Source organism: Eretmochelys imbricata, chromosome 3 (genome assembly GCF_965152235.1).
Source record: "Eretmochelys imbricata isolate rEreImb1 chromosome 3, rEreImb1.hap1, whole genome shotgun sequence".
NCBI classification, from domain to species: Eukaryota; Metazoa; Chordata; order Testudines; family Cheloniidae; genus Eretmochelys; species Eretmochelys imbricata.
The window spans coordinates 138,078,695-138,098,558 of record NC_135574.1 but is presented as its reverse complement, the minus strand read 5'-3'; the positions used below and the strand labels follow the sequence as shown (position 1 = coordinate 138,098,558).

General features: G+C 38.7%; 1 protein-coding gene across 6 annotated transcripts in view; it reads left to right on the top strand.

Moving 5' to 3' along the window:
• RGS7 (regulator of G protein signaling 7) overlaps positions 1-6,422 on the top strand; it is a 420,392-nt gene extending 413,970 nt beyond the window's left edge. For 4 of the 6 annotated variants that reach the window (XM_077811866.1, XM_077811869.1, XM_077811868.1 and 1 more), the window contains 2 exons: positions 3,294-3,383; positions 6,348-6,422. In XM_077811866.1, the coding sequence (XP_077667992.1) occupies positions 3,294-3,383; positions 6,348-6,422 (165 nt within the window). Of the gene's footprint in view, positions 1-3,293; positions 3,384-4,712; positions 4,767-6,347 lie in introns of all 6 variants that reach the window. The other 2 variants (XM_077811867.1, XM_077811864.1) reach the window with 1 other exon arrangement.
• Positions 6,423-19,864: the final 13,442 nt, after the last annotated feature.

Sequence of the window (19,864 nt, the reverse complement as noted above, 5' to 3'; positions counted from 1 at the left end):
GCCACTTGATGCACACTCTTACAAACACACATATTTGGTAAATATAATATAGTGTTCACTTTTCTAAAAATATCAGTATCAATGCAGTATGGGGGAAACTCATTCCTTTGATTAAGACCTATGCATTGCTTAAGTGTCATATGAGCCACAATTTTGATGACTGTAGTGGTGCAAAGGCTTCAAGCTGGCCCTCTGCAGATGTGTGAATTTGCCCTGCTAGCAGGGGGTGTAGTGCAATATAGGTACAGTGAAACTAATTCTCTTCAGGTACCAGTTTTCTTAATCCTTTTGCTCGATTGCATTAAAAAATGCTACAGAAAATCAAATGAATTTCTGCCTCTCAGGATCTGCTCTTGAAGGACTTTTCTTAATCAAAATGAGGAATCTGTTTTCCTCTGGATGCATGTTCATAACTCTCATTAGCGTTTATAGGAGGCAAAAGTTTATTCCAAGGAAAGATTGTTTATCCCATAGGAGAAATAAATACAAAGGCTTGTACTGAGGTTATTTCTGAATCCTGACCTATGTACAAGTGAACCTTATAAACCTCATTGTAAAAGTAATATCCACAGAACAGCATGGTAGGCTTCTAGGAACTGTTCTTCAAGGAGTGATATTCTAGGAATGAAGGACAGTTTGAGTATGACTTCCTAAGGTTTTTTTAATAAAGAAATATGGTACCATACACATAGCAAACAGATAACTCCAATCCGAGTGGCCTTTGTTTTAGATTGAGAATAGCAAAGCACAAAACAGCCAAATTTCCACGAGAGAGCACACAATATATGTCTCCTCTGTAATAGTCTGCATTAAACTAAACACACAGTGGCTGCCTCCACTGAACCCTTAGAGATTTAATGGTACAGTACACAGAAAACAAAGACATAAATTACATAGTTAAATACTTCAGAAGCTCTGGAAGCAAAGCTATGTTTAAACTGCTATTGCTAAAGAAGAGCAAGCTTCCTTGCCATTATCCTAGTTTTGAAAATGGGTATGAAAGTTCAACACTCCTTTATTTTCTTTCTAGAGTTTTTCCATTTGTGTATGGTCTGAAGTATGCAGTCTCTATGCAAAGGGGCTTTTTCCCATCAGAACTCCTTCCTTTGATCCAGTTCAGCATAATTTAAGTCTGTCAGTGAACACTTCTCACTCAGAGCAAGCAGGATAGGATCCACCTGTGCTGCCTTGAACATTATGATCTTTACCCACAGTGCTTAAGTGGCAAAGACTTTTTCAGAAGAGGGCCCCTTCTTTTGGAATTTGCTGCTTGTGATGGTCTGCCAGGTTTTGAGTTGAAGAGCCTCTAGGGCATCAAACAAATAACTTTATTTTTGTTTAAAATACAGCTCTACTCTGTAAGTGACTCACTATAAAAATGGCATCATGGGGTTCCATATTTGTGTCTTGTAGAGTCCAAATCTAACGTGTTCAATTTACAAGTAAAAAAATGTTTTTTCTAACTCCAGCTTTGCCAGCTTAACCTGGAATCTGAGAAGCAACCTGGGTTCTTTAGTTCTTGTGCATTACTACCAGTAATAAGTTCTGCAGGTTAAGTTATTCTCCATGACACTTCTGCGTGGCTGCTGTTTGCAATGGTGTTTGCAAAGGTTTAATTGGCTGAATATTGTTAACCAATTCTGTTGATACTGTGGATGAAGGAACAGAATCATCTTTGTTCTCTCTTAGCTGCATTAGCTGTGCTTACAAAAATCAAATGGTGTAAAGACTCACTAAAGGGGCCAGATCTGACTCTGAATGCATGAAGGTAGCATGTTGGGTCGGAAGATGCTATTTTTTACATGATCGCTTTTCAGAGATTATAAATGCATTAGATTATCAAAACTGAAAGAACTTTGAAAATTTGATCGACTTCTACCCTACATTTTGTCCCCTTTTTGTTTACTTTCTCCATTCACTCAGCTTGCACTGTATAAAGTGTTAGGGGTTTCATTTTCAGGTTCATTCACTAGGTCAGTGTTGTTGTGCCAGCATTTCCCCTATACTGCAAGAGAGAGTTTAAGTTATTTTATAAACTGGTTTCATTGAATGTTTACAAATCTCTATTTCTATTCATATTGGGTTTTTTAAACCCTCCCACCCCAGCTGTATAAAAACAAATACAGACTCATGGACTTAGACTACTTTACATTTTAGCCCTTCAGTTTTTAGGGCATTCTTTGAATTTGATTTCTGAGCATTCTCTCTCTCTGTAGCAGAGGCCGCTCAACACAATCTGTTGCCCTAGGCACACTTTAGTATGCTGTCCCCTGCGCCACTCAGGTTTGGCCCAGTCTCCCTCTGTCATAACAGATGGGCGACCAGGCCAAATCTACTACCCTGGGCAACTGCCCAGAAATCTGCAGCCCTTGGAAGCTGCCTAGCTTACCTATAGCTAGAGTGGCCTCTGCTCTGTAGATATTTGTAAATTCTTCAGGGCATGACTTCACATGCATCTGAACGGTACCTGGGGTATGATCGTGTGACCCAGTTCATGGGGCATGATCTTGACTGGGATTTCAGGACACTACTATATATAAATATTACCAGATAACTACGTTAAACTGGATTTATGTCTGAGTACATATCAGTAATTTTCAGATAACAATATTACAGGGATATTGTAATTATCTGAAAACCAGATCCAGGAAATAGTTAAGGTTCAATTTAAAATAAATCCAAACATGTTATGGTATGGAAATGGACAGTTAAGGCATCCAAACAACTTTAACGCTGCCCTATAGTGAAGTGATGCAGTTACAATCAGTGCATAATAGTGTTTGCAGTCCCAGATTAGATTAAATTTAAAGACACATTTGACTCTGCACCCCTCATGGTATCACTACAGAGTGGAGTTTAACAGAATGGCTAATTTAATCCTAAATACAATGTCTTCAAGTGTAGCCCATGGATTAAATTTTAGTAAATTTATCTGTAATGGAAGTTTTGAAGAGTCTATTTAGCTGATGTACTTGTAAATTCTCAGAAAATTCATTCGAATACAGAAGGAGTGCTGTAATTTAAAGGGAAGGTACACTGTATTCTTCACACATGACAAAGTGGTGGATTCTACTTTAAATACAAAAGTCAATTCAGCCTTAACTTTAGAACTGCAGCGAGTGCTCTTTCCATAAAAAATATACGAATAATAATCTCTAGTATCTCTAGTATCTCTCGATAATGGCATTAACTATTCTGTTATGCATCTTTTTTGATCTTAGTCCACTGCATCTTGTTTTCAGAACATTAATTCAAAATGTCAATTTTTTAAATTTTATGTCTTTTCTCTTTAGGAGCACATTTACAAACTGATGAAAAGTGATTCCTATCCTCGTTTTATACGATCCAGTGCCTACCAGGAGCTGCTACAGGCCAAGAAAAAGGTATTAGTCCATCTTGTCTTTTTGTTGCCACTGTGCTCAGTGGTGGTGGTGTTTGCTACAATACGTGGATTTCTCTTCCCTGTGCAAGTGCTGCTGGATATCTGGTAGGTAACCAGGTTGGCTTATTTAGAGTGTCACATACATACAGTAGTTTGATAAATGGATCCTGCACGTGTGTATGTTTTAATAAGTTAAATTAGCCCAAAACCTATTTTTATTTTTACATCTCACATTGTAGCACTCTTTCTGTTACCAAGCAATTTAAACTGAAAAGTAGTTTACAAGTACGTTAAATAAAATAAAATGCCTGCAGTATAGTCTTGCAAATTTGCAAATTTGCAAATACAATGATTCTCCTTTTCTTTATTTTTATTTAAAAAACCTACTAATTTGTTTAAAATTGATCTCACTGGTATGAATAACTTCTGATTTCATTTTTTTTAAAAGTATCCTAGGATTTCGCTTTCTCTCCCTGTTATTAGATGTCTAGTTTTTATGAGGTTAGGAATCTGATATGAATGTAAGATAGTGTTATACTCAGGCAAACAAAAAATCTTACCATGATACATGACCCTTGCTTTTTAAGGTTCAGATTATGCAATGAGCTCGGCACAGACAAACCCTTACTGTGTGGAGCATCTTACAGGATAGGGGGTCAAAGTACTGAATGCAAGGAAATTCCAAAACATTTTCCGATGCAAAAGTCTATAATGAAATTGTTGTTTGTTATTAGTGGGTCTGATTCTGCAACCACCACGAATTCTGAAATCCTATTGCAATCAGTTGGGAACACTGTTTGCAAAATCATGCCCATTATCCTATGTAGAAGTAGTAGTAAGCTAGTTATGATCTTGATAATACTAAACTGTGCATAAAATGAAAACCTAAAAATTATATGGAAGTACTGTATGGTTTTTTTCAAATGTTAGTTTCTGAACATCCAATATGGAGAAATGTTGAAAGTTCCAGAGAGCTGCTACTGTGTATGCGAAGTCCTTAAGTTTTGCAAATCTCAGTTCATTGACACAAGAAATGCTCTTCATTATTTTTTTTATTTTCAGTTTTTCTTTTTAATCAAACCAGTTTGATCCACCTGAGAAATGTTTTTTTAATCAAATATAACTGCTTTGCCTGTCCATTGTTATATAACAGGCATTCATTAGCAGCTTCATACCTACTTTTGCTTCTTGATTTGTACATGAGCTTTGTTTTGCAGTCCATTGTTTCATCATCCTTCTTTTCTGCTCTATTTGTTTCTTGCTCTTCTTCTTTTTTCTCCCCTTTTCTTTTCTTTTTCCTTTTTTTATTTCCCCCTTTTTTTAATTTAAGTTGGAAAACACACTGGATCGTCGAACATCTTTTGAGAAATTCACACGCAATGTGGTAAGTTTGTTACCTTGGCAAACTAATAAGCCTGATCGATGAAATACCTTTCTCCCCACCACCACCCTAATCCCTCACCTTTACTCCTGTATGACAGCAGATAAAGTTTTGCATTCATGCAAGTTTACAACTTTACATAGAAATGGCAGCTTTGTACTAGGCTTTCATTACAGTTCTCCCCCAGCTCTCTCTCCTTTTACTGACTAACCTCAGAGAAAACCAGGTTGTTATTGTTGCCATAAATGGAGGAAAGGACCTGTGAGAGCCATACTGTCTGCATTAAGGAACATGAAATACACCCTAGAAAATGGAGTTAATTCACTCTTCATTTTTTTATTAAACTAAAGAACATCTGGAAACCTGCTTCATGCTGTTACTTTTCCTAGTGCATCATAAGAACAGACATACAGGGTCCATCTAGCCCAGCATCCAGTCTTCCGACAGTGGCCAGTGCCAGACACTTCAGGGGGAATGAACAGAACAGGGCAATTATCAGAAGATCTATCCCCTGTTGTCCAGTCCTAGCTTCTGGGAATCAGAGGTTTAGGGACATGTGGAGAAATAAGTTGTGTCCTTGACCTTCCTGGCTAATAGCCATGGATGGATCTATCCTCTAATTCTTTTTTGAACCCAGTTATAATTTTGGTCTTCACAACAGCCCCTGGCAATGAGTTCCACAGGTTGACTTCACGTTGTGTGAAGATGTACTTCCTTACGTTTGTTTTAAACCTGCTGCCTATTAATTTCATTGGGTGACCCCTGGTTCTTGTGTTATATAAAGGGGTAAATAACACTTCACTTTCACTTTCTCCACACCATTCATGATTTTATAGACGTCTGTCATACACACACACACCCCTTAGTCATCTTTTTTCTAAGCAGAACAGTGCCACTCTTTTTAATCTCTCCCCATATGGAAGCTGTTCCATCCCCCTACTGATTTTTGTTGCCCTTCTCTGTATCTTTCCAATACTAATATAACTTTTTTTGAGATGGGGTGACCAGAACTGCACACAGTATTCAAGGTGTGGTCGCACCATGGCTTTATATAGTGGCATTAAGATGGCCTCCCCAAATACTATGTTTGATGCATTTTTTAATACATTGGATTCCTTTCCTTTTGCTATTCCTATTTTGTCCTAGATGGGGTCTGGCCAATTTTATAATGGGGCATGAAAAGGGGTGGGAAATAACCTGTAACAAATGTCCCCAACTTCTCTCAAGCCTAATAATGCTTCTCAGGTTCAAAGGTGCCTTGTGAGCAGTTGATGCTTATGATGCACTAGGGGTTTCTTTCAATGTCATTTCAGTGACACAGTACAAGCAGCCAAAATTCCTGCCTACATGCTTCAATTCTGCTCTGTTCCTTATTCACTGAAAAGTAAGAATTTATTTTTGAAAGATGTTCCAGCAAGGTAAAAATGGAGGTTGGTGGATTTCCTATCCACATTTTCCCACCACCAGCTATGAGTTCCACTGATGTCCTCACTTACTGGATTATTTTTATTTGTACCAGTCTTTGGGGTTTTTTTGACATTGTACAAGTTCAAACTAAAGCATTCAACACATTTATTTTTGTAGGGCAGAAACATCCCTATTTTTCCATGCCATAAAAACTGTACACCAACACTGAGGGCGAGCACTAACCTGTTATGAAAAGAGGTAGAAAGATCTTGGATTATACTCAAGTTTGTCTGCATTGTCTGTTGAATTGTGCAGTTCACGCTGCTGTGTGTGTTTGTTGTGGCTTTTGCTGTGACAATCAGTTAATGGAGCTGTGTGTGTTGAAATGAAAAGTATAAAGAGCTTCAGCAAAGATCATGGTTTTTGTTTTTAGTTTCTAAGGGAGGAGGGGCAGTTCTCATAAACGGCCTCCTGTATAATGAGTTCTTAACTCCTTAAAATAAATTTATTTTATGCTAAACTTAAAAGAAACAAGTGAACTGAAAGAACAAAGTTCTATGAGGCTGTGGGGGTATCTCACATGCTAAAAGAAAACAATATATTTTTGATGTTTCATTATAGATAAAGGTTTCCTGTAATACATATTGGGTATCTTATTTTGTAAATTCAGAAATTAATTTGGATTCAATGGGACAAAGCCACTGAAAGTCCAGGTAAAAGTTGTTAGCTAAAACTCATTAAAAATAAATAAATAGCTATGAAACAAACAAAAAGTTTGAAACAAAAACCCCTATTTTTTGCATGGTGGTGTTGCCACAGCATGTTTCACTGTGATTTATGTATTGTCTAAAGAGATTGTTCTATAAAACAATTTTATAATATAACACTCATACTTTCTTTCACTGAGATGTTTAATTGGAGTTCATGTCTTATATAATCAAGGCTGTACTAGTAAAGAAAACATGGGAACAATTACAACATACTGTGACTTTTGAGAGCTAAACTTTTCCCAATCAACAAGTGGCAACCTACAATAACTGGGATAACTATGGGAGTTTTGAACCAAAGGTGGCCCAGTGCAGATGAAATTATTTCAGTCTGACTAGTGCTGTTGAGAAGAAAATTTAGCTGTCACTGCTAATATATAATAAAATAATAATATATAATATAATATGTAATGTCCTATATATAGATAAAACCCAGATAAAATATGAACCAGAATGTTAAATTTAATGCACAGTAAATTGTTGAAGAATGTTACCCAAAGTAAATTTTAACTTTTCTGCAATGTATTCATTCTCACTCTAAATGTATCTCCACTTTTCCTCCACTCCCTTTAATAACTTTTGTCTTTCGAACTTTGTCACCCTGTACCCCAGAACAAGGTAGATGCCACAGAATGATTTGGGAAATTTGCATTAAGTAATAACAATACTGCGATAGGGTAAGAACAATAAAAAATGGTGGAGCATAAAAGAAAGAATGTAAGGGGAAGAGAGTCTGGGCAGGGGAAAGATTTTGGGGTGAATATAGCACTAAAGGAGAGCAAGTGAGGAAAGAATGGGTGAAATAACGGAGTAGTTGGCTAGAATTTAAGAGGGTGACAAAGTCTTCCCAACTATATGTTTAGCATTTTGCCTTGATATATAGGTATTTGGTCCTTTTTTTTTTTTTTTTTTTTGTGCTGGCTTGTTACTGGGGAGTGGGAATAAAGTATCAGTACTCTTCTTATTTCTCCCACCACTACCAGGATGTAAGAAGGTTCCGGATAGGCCCATTTCTGCAAGGTGCTGAAAATCTCCTGTGTGGTGCCGAAACCCTCAACTCCCATTGTAAACAGCAGACTCTTGGCAACTCCCAGAATTGGCCCTAAAATGAGAGCTATGTATTTGCGACATGATTCTATCGTCTGTGATATCTCTTTTTTACTCAGAAAAACTCAACTTAGCAACACTTTTACGGGAGGTCCTGCTTTTATCAGCTGTGTCTACTGACATAAAAAGGGCCAACTATTCAAACACAGGCACTTCAGTTGCCACTGTGTAGTACACATGCTCACACACTGAACAGTAACAGCACAGACATATCTGGACTTGTTGCTTGCCAATGGGAGTACTTGTGCACTCAGTTGCTCACCAGCTGCCCATATTCATATGTACAATGTCCTGTCTGTGTATGCACATGGATAGTTTGCATGCCCAGCAAAGGCATCTCTTTGAAAATTTAGCCATAAAAAGTTCTAGGCATAGTCCCATCACCCAGAACATCAGTGATCGTGGCTGGACTGGAAACCAGGAGGACTTCCCCATAAAGACTCTGTTGGGGACAATTCTGATGTCCTTACTCTCAGTGACTTTTGTGATAGTTTTGCTTGAGATAAAGACTGAGGGCTAGATTGATTCACAAAGGGGACTCAGGTGCTGTGAATACCCAGGGTGTCTAAATGTTAGGCTTAGGCACCTATGCCCCTTTTGAAACTAGTCCCAGGTGCCTGATTCTGCCATCTTTACTCAAGGTGAGTAGTACCCTTCTCTTCAAGCAGGTTCAGTGACTTCAATGCATTGATCTCAATGTAACTGCTTCAGTAGCAAGGTGCAACTCAGTGTGAGTAAGGCAGGTAGAGTGAAAAGTGGACTTCTGGATTTTGCAAACCAGCACCCCGTCAGTTTACAAATTGATATAATTGTATAACAATACCCTGGCTAGATTGTTTGTGGGGCTGTACCCCAGAACTCTGAAGCTAAAAGCATGGCCCTCTAACAACTTAGAGAACCATAGAGGGGGGGACAGAGACTCACTCTGGGTTACACTTGCCTGCAAAAGCATTTGCTAAATCAGAAAGTTCTCTTGAGACTTTCCCTTCATTACACAATATAGTTATTTCTGTAATAGAATGATTCATTCTTCTGGCCATGTGACACAGTAAAAAAAAATAAAGGACAGAAAAGCTAAATTCAATTTTGTATTTCTTGGAGACTGGAAAAAAAATCTTTCTAGAAAGCTCTCAGTAATTCAGTTCATTTTGTGAAAATCCTAAATGTACTACATGCTATCAAATATTGATGAGCTATAGATATCTGCATGTTTATATTGCCACATAAACTTCATAGCTGCAAAATTATAACCCTCCTGGTATTCTCTACTATAAACCAATATCAATCAATGATGCCATAAAGGTGTGCACTATATAGACACAATAATAGCATGGTGAAAAGATTTCTATATAAATGTGGCATTTATTACTGATCACAATACGTTTTACGGGTATATAGAAATGAATAGCAAAAAGGCAAAATTCTTCTCTTTATTTTGCTTTTGTATACTCAGAACTCCCAAATAACTCTGCAGAAATACATTGCAGCACACCGAAAATGAAGTGACATGTAGATGTTCAGCTGAGGCATGTGCACTGATTTGGAATAGTAGCTACAGGCAAGATTATCACAAATCTTTCTCAGCCATGCATGCCTTTGTATCCCCCTGTGGAGCTGCTCAGATTATGATGTGACCACTGTGGGAAAAGCAGGTTTTATTTGCCTGATACCCCTATTCTAGTCCCGTGGGCAGGCAGGGTGGTGGAGAAGAATCAGAGAGTGGGGGAACCCTTGGCTCTTCCCACCTCCACTTGCCTGCCCAGCAGCTGGGAGAGAGCCTCCCAGCCCAAGTAAACAGACTCCTGCTCACAGCGGTTGAGCTAGAGATCTAAAAATAGCAATGAGGCCGCAGGCCCCGCACCATTCTCAGAAGCGGCCAGCACCACGTCGCTGGGGCCCCAGGGGCCGGGGGCGCAGAGTGCTTCATGCATTGCCCTTGCCTCCAGGCACCACCTCCCCAGCTCACATTGGCCGGGAACAGGGAACCGCGGCCAATGGGAGCTTCAGGGGAGGTACCTAGAGGCGTGGCAAGGGCAGTGTGCAGAGCCCTCCCCCAGGGGCCACGCAGGGACGTGATTCCGGCCACTTCCCGGCACGGCGTGGGGCCAGGGCAGGCAGGCAGGCAGGGAGCCTGCCCTGGCCCCGGTGCGTGCCGCTGCCACCCTGGAGCTGCTTTAGGTAAGCGGCACCAGGCCGGAGCCCGAATGCCTCCTGCACCCCGCCCCCCCCAATTCCCTGCCTGCACCTCGCAGCCCTCCTGCACCCCAACCCCCTGCCCTGAGCTCCCTCCCACACTCCACACCCTTCCTGCATCCCAATCCCCTTTCCTGAGCTCCCTCATACACCTCGCACCCCTCCTCTGCCCCAATCCGTGGCCCTGAGCCCATTCCCGCACACCGCACCCCCCCACACTCCGCACTCCCTCCCGCACCCCAACTCCCTGCCCCAGCCTTGCATACAATTTCCCCACCCAGATGTGGTCCTCAGCCCAAAAAGTTTGCCCACCCTTGGTTTAGACAGAAATCCTGCATCTTGGCAGGGGGCCAGACTAGATGTCTCTTCTGGCCCCTTCTAAACCTAGGATTCTATAAGTAACTAATTTACTCTGTCTCCCAGAGCAAGAGGGGAATTGTGACTGAGTCAGGGCTTGTTCTCTGATGTGCTCCTGGGGAGATGCAACAATGTAACACTCCCTAGACAAGGTAGATTGTAAGGTTACAGCCTATTGAGGGAAGTCTGTCTGTGTGGAGGGGAATTATAAGCAAAGCACCACATTGCTCACTGGGGCAGTGAGTAATAGCAAACTACAAACTTAATGCAACTTGAGCAGAGAGGAAGGAAGCGATAGTTGGCTGCCAGTAAATAGAACAATCCATGCAACAGAGGGAGGGGGTTTACTAGGTCAGAAAAAGAGCCTGAGGTTAGGTTGAAGCTAGCTAATATGTATTAACTAACCGCAATATAGAACCATGACCTTTCCTTAGTGTGGATGCAGGTTAGCACCTTTACCTCAACTTAGTTGGCTGGGCTTGCCCCTGACGTCCCCCTTAATGCAATATGTCAGATGTGTGTGAGCAATAAGTGTGCTGTCTGAGGGCTTCGCCAGCTGCATGTTTGATTGCAATGTCAAAGTCCTCCACCTTCAAAGCCAGCCTAGAAGTTCCCTGGAATAACGTATCTGTGTTCACTCTTTTTGTAGGACTTCAACAGTGTATTTAAATCCTATCCTATCTCCTTTCAGATACCATAAATAGAGCTGGCTGAAACACCTGTGACACATTTTTGTGGGAATTAAAAAAAAATGACTGTAAAAAACCCATCGGATCGCAACAATTTTTCTATGAAATTTCTAATCAAAATTCTTTGGGGGATGTTTTCATTGAACATCAAACATTTTATGAAAAAGATCATATAAAACTTAAGTCATGAAATTTCAGTCAGCTCTGGTAATAAATTTAAGTGTAGAAACAAAAAGAAATATCTATATACATTTGTTGCTATGTAAAGGAGCACAGATAAACCTAAGAGGCTGTATAGTAGAGAAGTCCTTGAAAGATGACTTCTGTTTTTTAACTTTTCACAGAAATTTAGGATTCATGAAAGGTGCTGGACTGATAGCCTATTTACGGATGTTTTCCATTTATGGGCAGTGCCAGTTTCCTGCACCCTGCTGTGCTCAATGTTCCTGAAGTCAAAACTGAAGAGATTGTCTTTAAGGTGATAGGTTAGTTTTATCTCCATATCCAGTGAGTTATATTGCCTCACTCCAGAGACAGCCAAGAAGTGTACAAGTTGCAGATTGGTTTTTGTTTTGTTATGAGGATATACATCCACGACGAAACAAATAGACCAACAAACACAGTTCATATAGTATACCAAGCAGCCATCAGATGATAGTAACCTTCACTCACTACCTATTAGGTGAGACGTGAACCAGTGACTTGAGCAGAAAAGGTTTATAGGGTTCAGTGCTAAAGCCCTGAGACATCCACTCCTGCTTGCCTTATAGGCATATTTACCAGTGTCCCTTAATGTTATCATCTCCAGCCAAATGAGAAACATTGGAGTATTTGATGCATGAGATCTAAAATTGTCGGGACCATTAAACACAGCGTATTTTCACAATGGCTCAACAAAATATCACTTAGTATTGACGTGTCAAATTGTGGCATACAGAAGGAAATTCAAATTGCTTAAACTGTCCTTCACACTTATTTCCATCAGTGGGTGATGGACTTTGTGTGTTCTTAGAGTTGGTTTTACATCCAATCATTTTAGGATCATGTTAGACAATAGATGTGAAAATGGTAATTGATTCTTCATGTTATCATTCTTAAGGGATCTTTGTGCACAAACGTGTAAGATTTCATATGTAACAATGAAAGGAACTTAATGGAACCTCAATCATTGGACATTATGAATCCAATACAGAACTATGTGAGGTTATTAAGTTAGACTTATGGAGTAAGTCTTCACAGAAGCCAATTTCGAAAATTAAAATGTACTAGTTTATTACCAACAGCTAGAGCTATTCAGGAATCTTTCAATGAAACATTTTTTGTTAGAAAACCAAGTTAGCCAATTCGCCAAAACTGAAACTTTTCAGGGGAAAGTGTTGGTTTCTATGAATTTCTTGACATCTCCCCACATGCCCAAATTGTCAACAAATTCCATTCAGACATTTTCTAAATAACAAATTCTGGTTTTCTGATTCCAAATTACTTTTTGTTTCAAAATGTAAGCTAAAGATTGTAAATATATACATATATAAATGAAAATATTTTAAAATAAAATATCGTCAAAATCTAAACAAAACATTTCACAGTTATTGAAATAAAACATTTTGATTGACTCAAACCTTTTTTTTTAATTGGGTCAAGATTTTCAAGATTTCAACTTTCTTCCTGATTTGGGACAGGAAATATTTTCAAAATCATGCATAGCATTTCCTGCCCAGCTCTGCCAACAATTAACCAAAATAAACAAAGAGCAATATCTTACTCCATTCCTAGTAAAGTTTTGCCTGAGTAAGGCTCCAGGATTTGGCCCAAACAGAGTAACAGGACCATATTTGTCAGGGTAGGTTTGAGATACAAATGACTAGAACCTAGCACTTCAAAGGTGCTTCCCCTTATGTAGCCACTGTCTCTGTCTCTTCCTGTTGTGCCAGGCTTCAATAACACTTGATGGCTCCTCTTTCCGACCCCATTGGTCACTGCTGCAGTCTCAGAAGAAAATAAAATCATTTCACAAATCAGTCCCATTTCAAACTAACACACAAACCTTGGGTAAAATTTTCAAAAGTACGCAAGTGACTTAGGAGCAATTGACTCTCACGAGACCTTTGGCTTCTAAGTCACGTAGGCAGCTTTTGAAAAATTTACCCTCTAAGCCTTATTTATTTTCTACCCCACACGTCAACTGTTAAGCATGTCAACCTTTCTCCCAGGTCTCAGTCTAGGGAAGGCCTGAAGTTTCATTGAAGGAAAGAGTCACCTTTTAATGAATAAAAGGAGGAATAAAGAGGGAGAGACAGTGGAAAAATGGGGGAAGATAGCAAAACAAGGAAAGCCACTTACTCTAAGACCCATTTGCTCCTCCTCTATTCACTCTGTCAATTAGTCACCTCCGTTGGAGGTGGTCTGAATGGAGCCACATCTTTGGCCATGATCAGACATTTTCCTTCTCCCTAGCCACAGGAGTGCAAATCCTTACAACACGTTGAAGGGAAGAAGAATTTTAACCCTGCCCTGAATCCCCCCCCCACACACACACAAAGCCAATTGGGCTCCTTGGTACCACTGTTGTGGTGAGAATACTTGTACAAGCTCTATAAATCTTGCTTCTTCCTATTTCTTGAAGCAGAAGCATACCCGTGCGACTGCAGGCACAGCCATCTGTAGAAGATGGGGAAGGATTTTTGGCCCAGAAAGTTACATTAAGGGGAATAATGGCTGGCTAAAGCCTACAAAGTATTTTTTTGACTATTACTGTCTGCGCTCCTTGATCTCTCCAGATGTCCTACTCCGAACAAATAAAGCCTTTATTTGTAGAAAGCTGGGATTTCACTTGGGAGTTTCTCATGCTGAAACCAGCCATGTTGCCAGCATGCCACATGTGTGCAACACATGAGCAGATGAATAACTGTGAGAGCAAAGGGTATGGTAAAATTTCTTGATCTCATTATGTTCACGCCAGTGTGCATATTGTGCATCTGTTACACAGTTAGACGCTTGGGGTTTTTATTACTAGTAGCTCTAGAGATATTGAATCAACTGAGCAGCATCTGCTCTAATAATGAAAAAAAAAACATAAAAAGGGGCTGTTGGGCTGATGAGAATTAACCTTTTTAAAGGTTAAACATGTATCTTCTTCTGTCCCTCTACCATTCCTCTTCCATGTGTTTCAGTCCCAGCCCATATGGAGTTTTAACGTTGGCTTGTATAAACTAGTAACGTATTTTATTGAAATTGTTCCTGGGATGTTTGTGAATTATTTGAGACATTAGTATGGTACTATGTAAATAAGTCAATGTGTCTTCAGTTCTAATATGGAGTTTAATTGGATAAGATTTTATATGTTTCTTTCTGGCCCTAAATAATTCCTAAAATTGCTCAACTACTTGGTTTAGCTGGTTGTATAATTTTCTCTGTATACTTTAAAGTACATTTGTACTCTGAAAAGTAACTACATAAAAGGAGCCACAAGTCCTCCTTTTCTTTTTGAGGATACAGACTAACACGGCTGCGACTCTGAAACCTGACATAAAACATTAGCACCTTAATCAACACATCTGTTGCCTGTGTGTATTCAGAGTCATACCTGCTCACTGTGCCAATACTTCTGCTCTCTATTCTGTTAGCCTTCGAAAGTCAACACAGCATTTGAGCTGGATTCTGATTTAGCATGTCCATTATACCATAATTGTTATCCAGATTCCAATTGCAGGGCAATATTCTTCTCTGCTACATCTGTGCAGACAAAATTGCTGGATTAGAACATCCTCTTACTTTTGGAAAAGTTCAGATATGGGCATCAGAGTACTACTCTGAAAAGTAACTAAGTATCAATATCATCTTGTTACTCAACAGCTGTGTTGCGTGTAAGTATTCAGAAGCCTATCTGCTGATTGTTGTGACTCAAACAATTTTCTATTGTTTTTACTTCTGTTAGCACCCCAAGAGTAAATATATCTGAGAGAGAGCAAGCGAGCTGCACTCTATTCCTTTTTGTGCTTCATCTACAGAATTGTTTACTAAATTCCAATCAGTTACACCTGTTCACGCACTTTTAATGGAGAAGCACAGGTGTCACTTAGATCATAATTTGGCCTGCGGAATCTTTATTACAGTGATGTGATGATGCACAAGAAAAAAAGAGCCCAACTTGACTGTCTTTTCACTGGATGATTTAGGAGAGGTGACATCTAGACAAAAACCAACTTTTTTGTAAATTGAGCACATCTGGAAATCCTTGAGAGGCAATAAATATAAAACCCTACCATGCTTTTTTAAAATAGTCAGCTTTCAGAATAGAAGTACACTTTAGAATGGATTTGAGGTGTACAGCTTTCTAGACCTTGAGGTCAAGATTCTGCAAACTGGAACTTATTCATTTTGTTCGATGTCCGAGCCAGAATGCAATCCAACTTTCTCTTAGCTGCTTAGGCTCCATATATTAATATAAATAGAATGTAGTTAAATCTTGTTTTCACACTAAAATGCATAGATATGATTCCAAATGCACAAAGGAAGCAGATCTGTTGAATAAGAAGCTGCCATGTTTAAATAGCCTCTTTTCTGACCAGAACCACATTTTTCTTGTAAAGTAGATCTCTTATGATCTTCTAGAATGGGACACGTGAAGTTTCATGCACACTGTTCAGCTACCATTGCCACATTTCATATTTTTAAGCAGTAGAATAGTCTTCCTGCGGAAGTAGTGCAGCCCCATTGCTTGGAAATTTGAAAGCCAGAGTGGCCAAAAGATTGGAAAACATACTAGGGGAGCAAGATGGAGCTATAGAGGGTCTTTTCCATCACTCACCTTTGTTGTTGTGTGAAGCTATAGTATGTTCAACTGTCCTGTTTTAATTTAAAGCTAATTTGTAAATACTAAAAACTGGACATAACCACTTACTGCATCTGTGGAGCAAATTTAAAATAGTGCATGTATTGGATTGTGCATGTCTCAAAATTCAAAGTAATTTAATCAAAACTGCCACTGTTTGCCTGGTTTTGAATCAAAATTATTTTTACAAGATATCATAAATACCTCCTCAAAACCAGGCAAAGAGGAAAGGGATAAGAACTTAGCATTAGTTCATTGAATGTTTCACGAACTTCGAAACTTTCAAGAACCTGGTGCTAGTATGGTATTTGCAGCTAAAAACTGAGTAAGAATCTTCTGTTGTCTGATGTCATAACAAATGCCTTCTCACAGTGCTGATAATTGCTGATCTGTGTAGTTTTCTTGGATCCTTGTTCAGGAGCATGCACTGTTGTTCAAATTAATGTCCTAGTGAAGCCCACACCCTTCACAGAAGGGATTTCATTATCTCAAGATCTTCTGAATGAATATGTATTCAGAAAGTTGCAAAGCCCATGTGCACCAATCCCTATACTTAAATACATACTTAACGTTATGCATGTGAATAATTTCATAAAAATCAAAGTTAAGCATGGGCTTATGTATTTCGCTGGGATTTTCAAATCAGCCTAAAGGAGTTAGCTACCCAAATGCTACTGAAATTCAATGGGAGTTGGGTGCAGAACTCTCTTAGACTCCTTTTAAAATCTCTCCTTAAATTATCTATTTAATTATCATACAACTGACATGACATTCCTTACCTCCTTAAAAAGAAAAGTAGTGAAAACAATGTAATGTTATGGATTATAAATTGCAGTTTGGGAAAAACTACTTTTTTCTCAAGGCTTATCCTGGACAAAGACACAAACCCCACCCAAATAAAGTCAGAATAATCACTCACCCAAGAGAATTATAAATAAGCATGAGATTTAAAATTTCATTACAAACTCATTTCATTATTGAGCAATGACAGATTTGTCACTTCTTTGAGACCACTTAACTTTCAGCCCCAATTCCGAAAAGAACTTAATCATGTGTTTAAAGCTTAAATATTAGGAACCCAATCTTAGATGAATTGTAGCACTCAAAAAATATTAAAAATAGGAAAATGCCGAATGTACGAGTACAAAATAATTTTGTAACTCAGATATAAAAATGTTTGTTTGTTTTTTAAAGTAGTTTATTGGCAGAAATTTCCTAAATTAGTTTAGTTGCTGACCAATTTATGTAATCTGCAATCTGGAACAGTGAGAGTGGACATGTGCATTGAAAGCGTTGCATAAAATGGTTGCTTCATATGCAGCTTAAGCACTGTAAAATGGGATATGGGTGAGCGAGTGAGGAGGCTGAAGGTAGAGATAGGAGAGAATAGTTGGGAGCAGACTTGCCTTCTTCTGAAGTACCAACTATCCTTACTGTCAGAGGCAGCATATTGATGGCCTAGTAGTCTAATCCAGCATGGCAGTTTATGTGTTCTGTTAAAAACAAATAGGTTGTAGGGGGAAAAAATTGCATCCAGATCTACTAAAAGTTCTGGTCCTTGTAAATGTAAGAGTTATTGCATTTCATTTTTGTGAAAACCCACTCCAGTTGATACGCTGATGCATCATGTTTCAGCAAGAGTTTACAGTTGAGTTATGAATCCCTATAAGGGGAAAATTGAATTTATGGTGAATATAGATATCAACATCAGATCTATTTGTGTAAGTCAGCTGAGTAATAATAAAACAGCAAACATAACAGAAATAGCTTTTCACTGGCAGGACAAAAAAAGGCTTGTTTGTCCTGTAATTACTGTTAAAAATATAGAATTTGTCTGAAGTTTTGATTTTTCCCATTTCTCATATTCTCTCTGAAATCTGCTTGCTCCTTCCGTGAGTAGCAGCAGACTGGCACTAGTTATGCTGCATTATAGATTTTCTTCTTCTGCACTCTAGATCCAATCCCTGGAGGCATTCATTCCACCTTATTACCAGGGTTAGTTAAGATGCCAAAATATACCTTTATATCAGCAGGAATTCTTAACAAAGTAATGAAATGGAATCCATGGGCCCTCAAAGCAGTGCACGTGGGCACCTGTTATGTACCTGTACAATGCTTGTAAACAGTAGGAATATTCCTCCCCTCCCGCCCCACAAAAAAAACAACAACTTTAGCTTAGCTCACAGGAAGGATGCTTTCCTACTTGTATTTAATGTATAATCTGCCTTCTGCACTTAGCCACCCTTCAGCGTGGATTATGTAACTTCTTGGTCTGGAATCACTGCAGTTCAGAACATTCATCTTGATGCATTCTGAGGCATGCTGTATTGTAGTAGCCTTCTTGAAGCTCTTTTGAGCCATAGGCTTGCTGCTAAGCACAAACAGATCATTTTGGATGTTACTGTGTAGTATATAATTTTCTGGATAATTATGCAAAACAATCTCTCTGTTGGCAGTTTTGGATTCAGGTTCCTGCAGGTCTTCAAAGTATAAAGCAAAAACAGTTTCCAAATTTAAGTTTTGACATTAGCTCCCATTGGTGCCCCCATAATGTTGCCACATCACTGTCAAATTGCTAGGTGTTTGCTGATGAACAGGTTTTCAGTGATCATGCCTCTGTTTTCTGTTTTTTGTTTTTATCTTTTCCTCAGGGGAAATCGCTCACTTCAAAGAGGTTAACCAGTCTAGTGCAGTCCTACTAAAAGGATCATCCTTGTAGCATGGAAGCAGACTCAAATCATTATACATACTTTGTAGCTCACTGATTGCCTGAATCAGAGGACAGTAGAACAAGATGTTGCATGAGCAGGGACCTGACTTGTTTTCTTTTGTGTATACTAAGGCATTACAGACTCCGAGGGACTCTCTAACCTTTCGATGCCTCCATTTTGAAAAATGTCTGCTCACTTCCTCCTTCATATCAAGCTGGATCTGTGTCATTTTATTTTCTGCAAGCTCAAGTACAGTGAAAAAAAAAGCTTCTGCTAGACACAGTTTATTAAAAAATACGGTCAGTTCACGAACTGGAAGAAATGTAAAAAAACATGCATATACTAATAAATATACATATGGCATCACATTTATTGCACAATAAATTAGCACAGCAGGTTCCATTTCACTGACGTATTCACACTGAGAAAGAAAGCCTGTGTCTTTGTCTGTTGTCTGTATATTCTCTGTTAATGTTTCTTGCATTTATTTTTATACCATATTTAAAAAAGAACACCTTTGAATCCAAATGTATTAAAGTTGATCCTTTCTCTGTAAATTTGTGTATGTTTATATTGTTGTTTTATCTTTCATTAAAAGATGCAGAATCTCTTTCCTTTAGTAAATTTGGGATTTCAATGCTGAGTCAAAAAACAGAAAGCCATCTTGAAAAGTTATTCAAAGTGGAGTTCTGAGTGCACTTTCAAATGGCATCCTGGAGTTCCACGTTTGCTGATTAACTCACTCCAGATCAAACCCACCTATTTTACAAGTAAAAAAATGTTTTTTTTCTAACTATCAACCAAGCCAAGTCAGCTTGTGCTTTGGATCAAATTGGGTTCTTTTCATCTTATTCATCATCACCAGTAAATACATGAAACTTTTGCAGGCTAGACTAGACCCCTTTTGTCTGCAAATAATGTCCCCAGTGACACCTGTGAAACCAGATAGAAATTTAGCAAATATTTCTGCTGAAGCGCAAGAAGAAATAGAGTTCAGTTCATTGTTTTAACAAAAAGTAGTAAAACATAAGTCACTCAC